This window comes from Leguminivora glycinivorella, chromosome Z (genome assembly GCF_023078275.1).
Source record: "Leguminivora glycinivorella isolate SPB_JAAS2020 chromosome Z, LegGlyc_1.1, whole genome shotgun sequence".
NCBI lineage: Eukaryota > Metazoa > Arthropoda > Insecta > Lepidoptera > Tortricidae > Leguminivora > Leguminivora glycinivorella.
In genome coordinates, this window is record NC_062998.1 from 11,237,985 (window position 1) to 11,250,315 (window position 12,331).

General features: G+C 36.7%; 1 protein-coding gene across 1 annotated transcript; it reads left to right on the top strand.

The window, feature by feature from the left end:
- The first annotated feature begins 251 nt into the window (after window positions 1–251).
- Window positions 252–3,448, top strand: LOC125241619 (death domain-associated protein 6-like). Its single transcript, XM_048150181.1, has 6 exons — window positions 252–448; window positions 635–812; window positions 1,526–1,617; window positions 1,670–1,774; window positions 2,356–2,539; window positions 3,166–3,448. The coding sequence occupies exons 1-6, from the start codon at window positions 313–315 to the stop codon at window positions 3,446–3,448; spliced, it is 978 nt and encodes a 325-aa protein (XP_048006138.1). The 5' UTR covers window positions 252–312.
- The last annotated feature ends 8,883 nt before the right edge of the window (window positions 3,449–12,331 follow it).

Genomic DNA, 12,331 nt, shown 5'->3' on the forward strand with positions numbered 1-12,331 from the left:
AGACAGTAAAATAGTTTCCTTAACACCAGAAATTATGGAAACAGATGAAACATCTGTTGAGATAGCACAAAACAAGCAAGGTTCTGTCTCAGTCAGACAAATCAAGTCCATGCAACTAAAACAGAACACTAAAGTAGCTCCGAAAAAGGATGTTGGATTGCCGAGTGAATTTCATCCTATTTATCAAAACTTCATTAGCTTATGTATTCAATTAGAGAACTCAAATGACATGGAAAAGATAATCGAAAAAAGATAAAGCCTTATTATAGACAGGCACCAAAAGAATATACAGAATCGGAAGAATTCCTTGACATGGTATCTAGTAAAATAACAGCCATGGAGGCTGCTCCTGAAAAGATGTATTTGTATATCAAAGACATTGTAGATGAACTGAATTTACAAAGGAAGTATATGAAACAAGTGCCAGTGGAGGAACCCAGGTCTAAAGGTAAATTTATATCATGTTTTGAGATTAAAATTAAAATCATTAATATAAACACAGTATGTTCTTCTGTCATCTGGAACGGTGACTATTTGCTGATTCAACCACAATAATCACATGAGTATTTCAGTTTAGCCACAGAATATATAATGGTTTAGTAGGACACTTTTAATTTGCCCTTGTTTTTTTCAGATGTGGACAAAGACAGTTTTCTATATGGAAAAGAAAATGAATTGGATCCCAACAAGCAGAGGCAGATACGGAAATTGGAGAAAACACTCAAGAAACTAAATCGAGCCATTCAGAAACTTGAGGCCCAAGAAGTAGATTTTGATGACGAAGAAGACTCTGTATATTTACTTACTGAAAAGTGAGTACCATTGCAGTCATTTGATCCGTCATAAACTTTTTAAAGATTTAGTAAGGTATGAATTTTGTAAGAAGACTAAGTACATCTTGATCACTAATTCTGTAAGTTTTCTGCTAACTTTGTTGTTCTTAAACTGCTGTTGTTGATGCTCTTAAATTCGTTATGTTTGCTGCTCTTAACCCTTTGGCCGCTAAAGGTGTTATCCAACCGCACAATATCAACTTTAGCATTAGCACATTACGGGAAAGTTTACAACATATGCGTGAAGTTGGACGCTTTAAGAGTCTATTAATTTTGATTCCTTTGTGTTAACGAAAATTAATAATTTTGCGACATTTAATTACTCCATCCATACTAAGTCATACCATACTAAGTTGGGAGGACAGTCACGTCAGTGCAAATGTTATTTTAAAGGTCAAACTTAACTCTTGCAGAGGCGGCACTGTCGTAGAAAATCGTTGCTAAATTACGAGTATTGTGGTCTAACTATAGTTAGTGGAATTTAGCGTTAGCGTTTCAGTAATATTCGAAAGTAACTTGGCTTCATAAGCCATATCAAACCTCACGCTCATAATTAGCCAGGGTGGTCATTGCCGATTACGACATGGATAGATATATTGCAATATAATGTCAGTTCTGCATTATAAAGCTGTCGGAAGCGCCTAACTTAATCTTCCAAATCTTCGTTAATTGTAAAATAAACACGATTACAGGTACAAAGAGAGAATGGTACGAGTGCACGCAAAGTTCTGCCAACTGACAAATACTAAGCTGCCTTCACAACCCCGGATCGTGATCGACCCCGGCCGGGGCTGTCCGCCGCGCTCGCGAAGCGCCTCGAGGCGTGGATCAACAAGAAAATACCGTTACATTTCCGGATTTTCACGATGTGTTGCGCTGTGTCAGGGAGGCCAATGAGATCGACAAGCTTGGCTGGAATGAGGCCTTCATAATGGAAGAAGGTATGTCTCTATTCAGAATAAACATTATAAAGAGAGCCCTAAAATATTTAATTATTTTTGTAAATTCATGTTTGACTGTTAAACTGTCACCATAAATATCAGTAATACAGGTGTATGATAGCGGGTCAGTAAAGGCAGCTACCATATCCCGTGCTTCCACTCAAAAACGGTCTTAGAAGACCTTCCATCTATTTCAAATTGATGAAGATTGGTGTTTACAGATTTTGGAAAAAACATACAGGTTGTGAGAAAAAGGTCATTCCTATCAAGGATCAACAGTTGTATGAAACCAAAGACAAAAATACAGCTTAAATAATGTTTTGTAATTAGGTTATATGTTAATTGACATTATATAGCGCTCTTAAGTTAAATATATGAATAAACTAGCTTTTGCCCGCGGATTCGCTCGCGTTACAAAAAGACAAAAAGTAGCCTATGTCACTCTCCATCCCTTCAACTATCTCCACTTAAAAATCACGTCAATTCGTCGCTCCGTTTTGCCGTGAAACAGACACACACACTTTCCCATTTATAATATTAGTATGGATATACTATATAATATGTTTCACATCAAATTTCAGCTAGAGATCTCTTTGTACGGTGCGGTAGAAAGCTACAAAGACGTAGACAAGAAAACGAATGGCGATTGGCTACCTCTAGAATAACTGCCAACGTTGACCCGGCCGAGCAAAGTGATGAACTTAAGAAGCAATTGGAAGCTAATCGCCGCCTGGCTAGTACGAAGGAAACCGAAGTATTTGACAAGTAAGTTACGCATCATTACAACACAGTATTCAGTAAATAAATAAATAAATATTGGGTAACACCTATACAGATCAATTTAGCCCCAAACTAAGCAAAGCTTGTACTATGAGTGCTAAGCGACGATATACATACTTAAATAGATAAATACATACGTATATACATAGAAAACATCCATGACTCAGGAACAAATATCTGTGCTCATCACACAAATAAATGCCCTTACCGGGATTCGAACCCAGGACCGCGGCTCAGCAGGCAGGGTCACTACCGACTGAGCCAGACCGGTCGTCAAATATTCGCCTGCTAGTTATGTCGCGGCTGCTGCTCTCGCATTGGACGTCCTAGTCACTTGCATACCTATTTAAGTTCTGCAATGCTATGGAGGCTGCGGCTAATAAGGACTGATAATAAGGAAGTCAAATGCATTGAAAACATAGGCTTCAATGTTTTGCTTAGTATGCCTTTTTTTCTAAAAATAAATAGCTATATTCTTATGCGGTATGTATATCACCCGTTGCCCGGTGTAGGGTTTAAATGTAATTGTACCAAATATGACGAAAATAATCGTACAAATAAAAACTCCGCAAGGTTTCCGCAATAACTAATTATCATTATTATTTTTCTAGATTTGTGACAGACAAAAGTCAGCTGAAACTGGAGGCTGAAGAGATCGACGATAAAGACGCTGAAGAATCTCCAGTAGAGAGTGAGGAGGAAGATAACGAAGACGATTCCTCTCTAGAAAGCAAACAGAGACGAAAAGACAGGCTAAGAAGGCTGCTACAAGAGCAATCCAAGAAGAACATTCCTAATAAAATTCAACCAGACGATAACACAAAAACAGAAGATGACCCTCTCACGCAAAATGAAGAATCAGATGGAAAAAAAAGAAGAAAAAGAAGAAATTGAAAGTAAATTTGACGCAGTCAACGAAGAAGATAAAATACAAACCCTGAGTGATGACAGTAACGAAATTGGTTCAGATATGGATGAACTACACTTGTTACAGAAATTACATTCTGATTGTGAAAATACGGACAGTCTCGTCGTCGTCTGATTCTGAAACCCTATAGCTATTTCTGATACTTTGGATTCAAGTTCTGATAATGAACAGCCAACAAATCAACAACCCACGGACGTTATAAGTATAGAAAATTCAGTTATTCTGATGATTCAGATGCTGACAAAAAGATCCCTTAAGCGATAATAAAAAGTACACAGTGGCGAGTGAAGATTTAATGGAGGAAAGTAAAGAAATTGAATGTTCTTCTTCAAGTGTTGTAAAAAACACTCATCTCGCAGATGCTGTCATAGAAAATATGGTTATATCTGATGATGGAAGTAACCTTGATGACAATACCAATTCAGGAAAAAGCGATAATTCATCAAAAGTATCGCTACAAGAAGGGCAAATCTTTGATAAGGATAGTGTTACGTCTGAAAGCGTTGAACTCAGTATCAATGATGTTGCAAAACCTAGCGATGCTGAAGATGAACTAAGTACGAACTCGGATATAATTGAGAATCCTGGATCATCTGCTTCATCAGGACAATATGAGGAACTTCTCAAGGAACACAATGCTGATCCCCTTCTAAAACGACCAGATTTAGTTCCGCGAGATCCTTCGGATGAACTCTTTGATAGTATGGTAATTAAACATTACAATGATCCACTTGTTAAGAAACATCTCGTAAAGGGCTCTGATTCGTCTAATGGGGATGATGCAGAAAACTCAAACTCTGATACTCAATCTACAGGTTGCAACTGAAACAGCAGAAGAGGCCAAGAAAGATTTGATAGAAACATCAGTAGACACCGAAGAATTCCTAAATTTAGATTCACCATCAGTACAAATAGTTGATAAATTAATTGATAAATTGAAACAGTCTGACGGATCTCAAAGCAGTGACGAACTTTTAATGAAAATTGATCAAGAGATTGGTTTGAACGCCGAAGCTATGTCCCCAGTAACATTCGAGCTAGAGAAGGCGGTTGGTCTTGCCAGACAAACCAAAGCATGGCCGAGGTTTAAAGATGAATGTTCATCTATGAGCTCTGCTGAGGAAGAAAATACAGGTGATCATTCTCAGTCGATGCCGCCGAATTCTAATGATTCCAAAAATGACGATGAAACTGTGCTAGCGCAACGTGAAGAAGCAAGTCCAGCTGCAGATACAAATGATTCAGACGTTTGTGGAAATGAATCACGAACCGCACACCCACGACTAAAATTACTACCCAAGGTATTAATATTTCTACTGATGATAACAGCGCGGGCGCCTCCTGTTCAGAAAGTGTGAACCAAGTGACGGATAATAAGGAAGTCACACATAATGAATCAGGTTCTATTGAAAAATCCGATTGTACTAACATTTGTAGTTCAGAGACTGCTGAAGAGGTATCCGAAGCAACTGATATCAACAAGTCAGCAGCTACGGCTGTCTGTACTTCTAATACTACAATAGAAGCATCTGGTGACTGTAACATTGCAGACATTGAAATGCCTTCTACTGAAGAGAATATTGAGAATTACAAATCTACTGATGAAATAACTGAATCGATGGAGGTTGTGCCTGATTTAACGGAAGAAAAAGAAATTGAACAGTCTAAAGAAACAGAGTGTGATGAACTTATTAATAGTGTAGCATCCCTAGCAAACGCAGATGATGTAGATTTGTCATCTATTCTTGATAACAAGTCTGAACATCTTCATCCTAATGAAACCCTAGAAGAAAACTCGGGCGAAGGAGGAGACTCTGTGATGAAGATTTTGAATTCCAGTAGTGGAACTAAGAGTAGTATTGGAAATGAATTTAATGGTAATGTAAATATTAATATGGATATTACTGACTTACTTGATAATGATACTAGTTTATGTCCAAAACTTGGAGATAATTTAGGCCTGGATAATTTAAATGAGCTAGACTCAGTAGAAAAAGGCGAATGTGAGGATAAATCAGTCCCTAGAACAATTTCAAATATGCGTTTGCAAAGCACTGAGAGTAATAATTAAATCTGATTAGATAATATTAGTATGAATGCATTTATTCAATTCAGATTGATATGATGGTCAGGATACTCTGAGAATTTTTTCTATGAGGTAGCTTTGAATTTAAATTAAGTGATGTCTGTTGTACGCAATTTTCTGGTCATCTAAAGAGTTTGCCATGCCGTAGGATCCCCGTAGGAGCAGTTCTGTGATGTACCCGGTGGAAATAGAAATTTGGCTCTTCCAATAAAATTTTGAAAGTATGTACTTACGCAATTTAGTAGAGATCATACGAAAATTTATATAGATGACATAACTTAAGAGCAGAGGGGACGGCCGCTCACCATATACACGTAGTCCTCTTGTTCCCACTCTAGATTATCATTATGCAATAGTACATTACGATACAAGTGCGAAAAAAAGGAAGTTCGAAACGAGTGGCGACAAATTAAACACGACCGAAGGAAGGAAGGAATATAGGTATTGATTTTATCTTCATATGTCATGTCTTCTATGTTATTTGTAAGACATTCATTTCAACATTTTTATTTAGTCGGTTTGGTCCCCAATTGTGTAATTTTTTTGAATCCCGAAATATTTTCTGAAATATGAAAAATACACAGTGAATTTTTACTAAGTTATGTTACGTGTTTAGTGCGTTTTCATACCTTGTCGCATAGCGATGAGATGTCCTGTGTAAAAAGTAGGCTTACAATTAAATGTTCCTTGATCTTTAAGAACCGTTGGGATATCGTAGATTAACAACGGATAAGTTACGGAGCTCAGTACTAGCTGTAAAGAATTAAAAGGGGCGAATGAATAATTAAGCATTTCGAGTAGGAATATAATTGTTTTAATGACTAGTTGCTGTTGAGGGATGGCGAATATGCCGGAGGGCTGTAGCTGGAGGAACTAATTAATAATTAGGTGGAACACCTATGTTCTCGAGTTGATAGTACATATCTCTTAAGATATAAACACCGCATAAATAAGTGATGATTTCTGTACCTTTTCGCTTTAAATTGTTTGTCAATTTCGCATGAAATATCAAACAAGACGTTAATGTGATAGTAGTGGCTCATTTCTCAAAGCTGAAAGTTACAAGTTACAAGCGTAAGTCTCTTTTCAACTTGTCATATTAGACATTGACTACCACTTGTAAATTGTATCTTGTAGCTTCGAGAAATGGGCCCTAGGTATAGAAATCATCACTTATTTATGCCGGTGACTGTACCAATGGGATTTGGCTGTTTATTGCCCCATAATTTCTGTCGCTGGGGACAGCCCTGCGAAAACGGCAATAGGATTAAAATCCGTGAGACGAAATTTTTTGGGAGGTGCCTTTGGAGTGAAAATGACAATCTTTATGAAATATTTTATACGTTTCGTGGACGAGGCAATAACTGGAGAGTGATGACTTGAAGATTGCTCCTATTTGTATCCATATAATTGATGGCAAAAATCAAGCTAAAATGTCTGTATAGCCGTGTTTGTAGTTATACATATACTGTATCATTAATTGATTGATAGCGTTCAGGTAGATATCTTTTTATATTGATTTAAATTAACACTCAATTGAATTCGCTCGTCCGCACACACAAATACCTATAATCGTCATGTATATTGTATCGGAGTCAAATTTGGATTTCGACCGCTCGGTTTCGTGTTTTTCTTCATTACTAACTCCACTACTATGCGATTGCATAGGTATTTTAATTTACTAATACAATAAAAAAGACTGCTATAATACTTACTAAAATCTAAATTTCTATCGCTTGTATTTCATAACTATAGAATTTCGGGCTATAACCACAGGTTTCCAGAAGGAAGAAATCGAGCGTTCGATGTTTAACCCATGTCGGTTGGTTGGTTTCGAATTATTATAGATATTTTATATACGTTCGCCCGATGTGATGAAATGATTATTGATATAATAAAAGTTAATTACATTAATTCTTGTATGTAGGCAGACAAAAAGTGGCACTTAAAAAAAAATTGTTTTGACAATTCACTTATTGTTTTTCTCGAGAAAAATGTAACTTCCCAGGTATTCATTGCTTAAGCCTTATACGCTGTCATCGATTTAATGATGTACTACGATTTTTTAAATTGTAAAATACGTAATGTTAACATACAGTAGGATACCTACCTATCTAATATACATGTATCCATGATAATTTTGTGTAAGAAATAAAATTTTAATTGCTATATGCTACTCATTTTTTATTCCTTCTTGTATACATGTATTTGCATGTTGCCTTCGTGTAGTAATAATAGTTAATATAAGGTCAGTGTGGGAAGACCGTCTACTCCGGAAAGACCGTCTATTGACTATAACTTTTGTGTTTATATATCTACGCCCTCCTCACACCTCCGAAGCTGTATGATCAGTTTTTCATCCTTAAGCCATTGGTCTTTCAATATATATCCCTAAGACGAACACTTCAGTTAACAATAAACTTGATTCGTGTTTCGAAGTCGAGCATCGAGTTCAACATGGTTCCGCAAAAATTAGAATAAAATAGAAGCAGTCGGAATATTTGTATATCATATATGCAACGTACTTCATTCAATAAACTGTAGTTCTTTCTGACTAGTACTATTAATCTACTCAAAACGCGTTCAATTTCTTGTTTTATGTTCTGAAATATGTAACTTAGGAACATTGGTGCCTATTCAGAAAGTCCGGCATAAAAGAGAAAGGCAAGACCGGTATACGATAAACAAGGAGTTGCCAACCTTTTTAGGCTTTATTGGAAATAAGTCGAGGTAAACAATATCAATATATAAGTATGTTTTTGGTTCAAGATAATTAAAAATTATTTTTGATTTTAACTTCGAAATACAGTTTTTGTAACGATTCGTATGGTGTTACCAACACGTCATTCGAAAGTATTAAATAAAAATGATATAGTTGTGAAGGAATTATAAGTTGGGTGAACAGAACTAAGCCTACTTGCGAATAAACAATGACTTTAAAATGCCCTTGTAAAAAAAATTACTTGGTATCAACAATGCCAATTTGACGTATTTTTAACAAAGGCTGTAATGATAAATAGTGGGTAGTATTTTTTTTTTATTTAGTATACTAAGAAAAAGTACATTGTAGTATCAAGGAAGGGAACTTGAATATTACTAACGAGAGTAAGTTAAATCGCGACGGTACGCCCGAGCGATTTAAAGACTCGAGTTTGTAATATTTTATAATTCCCCGGAGTTACACACAATGTTTTTCATCACACTTGCAATATAAAAATATGTAAAAAGATAAAAAAAATTGAATATGAAAATAGAAATTTCCATAACTCCCTTTGGGAGAACGATTTTTCTATAACTCACGCTCCGCCTGCATGCAAAATCACATTTAGTGTGCGAGTATGATGAAAAAAAAAATAACGCATTCATTCATATAAACTGTAGTGACTAAAGCAAAACTCAAGCGCATTGCTAAGAAAATGTTACCAAACTAATTCACGTATCTTAATATCCTATTAGGTTTTCTTCGAACAACATAGTTTCAAAAACAGATAAGTAGTTGGATTTATATGAGCCTGTAATATCGTGACTAAATTGTATTCATGCTGGTGTTCGTTGGAAAACAGTATTATGCAATATCTGGACCTGAAAAGAAAAGGTTATGAACCCCATCTACGGGACATATGCCGGTCTTGCCTTATAAATAGAAAAATGCTTATATGTTCAAAAATTTCAACGTTATTTTAATAATTATCGAAAATATTCTGTTTCAGTTGTTACGTAAAACAACAAATGATCATGATTTTGGAACCTAGTCTCATATGAAATTATTGCACAACAAGCATCTGATGTTCTTTCGGGTGTTTCATCGCAGGAGAACGGGTCAACCCGCCGAGCCTTAAAAAATTTGATTTTTATCACTTAAAAAGTACCTTTATTTCACCAAAATACTCAAAAAAGCTTTTATAAAATATAATATTTTGTTATCCCATAGGACCATAAGCGTATTGCCGCCTGACTGCATTAATTATAGAGTTTTATCCACTCAAACTTTTATTTCAAATAAACTACATATGGTCTGTCTTGCACGCACTGACCTTATGTATGATGCGTCTGAGTAATAGTTACACTACAATCAACTTTTCGGTGGAAAGTTGTTCAATATTTAAATTGCTGACAAAGTTGGGCTTCGTTTACGAGTAATTTGTGTGTCAGATTACTACATTTATTTTTTTAGTGGTTGCCTCAGTTCTCTTCATAATTCTTTAGTTCTTAAGACGTTATCTTTTATCTGATACGGTATTTTGTGTGATGTCGCTTATGTGATATTAAATTACTTTATAAAGTTACGCATCGCTGGCTGTGTGACTCAACCTCGCCTCATATACTCGTGTTCGGCTTTACCAATCAAACTTATAATAATCGCTACAGTATGCAAGATTGATCTTGCTATACGAGGCTGAGTCATACGATGTCACTAACCCATACGAGTTCGAGTCACAACAACTCTCGGACAGGTTTCTTAGAAAAATGGTTTTCTCTATGGAAGCCACAGTCGCTTATTTTAGCCTACATGAAAACAAGGAAATCAGTCGTCACAATAATTTATTACAATATTTACAAAGGTTCTAAGTACACAGTAAAACAGTCCTCGTCACTTGAAAACAGACCGGGCCCGGGACGAACGAGAAGTCGTGCCTCGGCGTCCGCGAACGTGCGCGTGGCAGTGGTAAAGTCCGTTACGGCGGGCAGCCGGTCCATCCGGGAAGTTCTTGATTTTAATGGTTTCACCTCGCCCTTGCCAGCCTGAAAATATAACATTATATAACATAGTGTATAGTCTCGAGTTTTGTACCTACACATATTATAATTATTTTATTTTATTTATTTAAACATTAACATGCAAAAGTTTACAGCACTCAAAACTTATGTGGTATACCTCATTAAAAACTACATCGTTGTTGAGGTATAAAATTTTATGCATAAGGTTGTTACATATAGGTTATCCAGGCAATAAGGCGTTATTTCCACAGGCGTCATTAGAGACTTAGAACCTTAATCAACAACCACTCAGTTACGTTATACAAGTTAGATTCAGAAACAGATTGAACATGCAGAGGTTGGCCATACAAATTGACCACGTGACCCTCTGGGCTGGGCATACACATACTGACCATGTGTGCCCAGCCCACCTGCTCATATTTTCGTTTCTTATTAATATAGGCAGGTACCTAATAGAATCGTTCCAAGTCTGCAAAGATTTTAGATAGCCCCGCTTCTGCAAAAGAAGGTTAACTAAACCTCATAAATTCACTCAAAGTTTGACGTTTAAAATAATATCTGCACTAAGGCGAGGCTGTGAAAATCGTTGCAAACTTATCGTGGATTACCTATACAATTGGGATATGTTTTTACCTGCTATAATCGTCCTTCTAGAAATATTGGTTCTCTGAATTCAAATGAGTTTGACCAATCAGTTTGATATTGTTAATTTGTGTCAAGTCGTCGGGAATGTCCGATCTGAAAAAAAGCTTCTTTACATATTTTATACTATTACACCACATGGGCCAAACAATAAAAGAAGTGGGTGTACATTATTGGAACACAATTATTGACTCGTAACCTTGTTTGGAATATTACTTGGGAGTGGAAAATGGAAATGGCAAAACCGTCGACCACAATAAGGTCACTTCCGTGTTTTTAATAAAAAAAGAAAACCCATGTATTTTACCTTGTTCAACTCTTGGGGTATTGATGCACGTGTATGTAAAGTTTTGGTCTGGCTCGCTGATAGCAGTCTCAGGAATCTCAGTTGTATAGAGCCAGTACTCCCTCTCCTCGTACGTTATCTTCGAAAATAATAAACATGTACGCATGTTTAATGACAGTAGGTTACATTGCGGCAATAAGGGGAGGAAGTTGAATATTACTAACGAGAGTAAGTTAAATCGCGACGGCTTGCCGGAGCGATTTAAAGCACTCGAGTTAGTAATATTATCTTATATTCATTCATACTCCCCGAGTTACACACAATGATTTTCATCACACTCGCAATGTAAAAAATATATAACATAGATGTAAAAAAGTTAAGTACTGTACAAGAAATTCTCATTATTTCCCTTGGGAGAATCGATTTTTCTATAACTCATTGCTCCGTCTGCGTGCAGCACACGAACATTTAAATTGCAGGGTGTGATCAAAATATTATTTTTAATTAAAAAAAAACTTTACAATACTATACATATAAAAAAAAACAAATGATGGTAATCATTTTAGAAATAAAAAAACAACTTGAGAATAGACCGTCCGGGGAGTACATAGTAACGGCACGTAAGCTTAGCGCTGACCGTTATTGCAGCAGAAGTCAAAAACAGGGTAGTAGCAAGCATGTATCGCGCGGATAATTGATCAAAACACCTGGGCCGTCCCTATCGCACTATTTGTATGTAAGCGACAGGGACAACCAGATGTTTTATCATTTATCGTGCGACCATGCGTTTGCCTGCCAGGTCTCTCAGAGGATTACAGGCGGCGAAGGTGTGCGATGTGCAGCTTATCCCCTTCACATTTCACTCAGCGCTAAAAACTTACGTGCCGCTTGTAGTTACAGTAGTGTACTGAGTTAAGTAACCAAACCAGTAACTGCACCCGATACCCATGGTCGAGCGTGTGAGAACTTTTGCGCAGACTCCACGATGCTGGTTGTACGTGCCAGGTTCCTTGGCATCGGGATAAAAGGCAGGTGTAGAAAACCTCTGCAGAACACGCGCACCGGCTGACTGCACGCCGCGCGCGTCGATCCAGTAATATCCTGCGGAGTTGATAA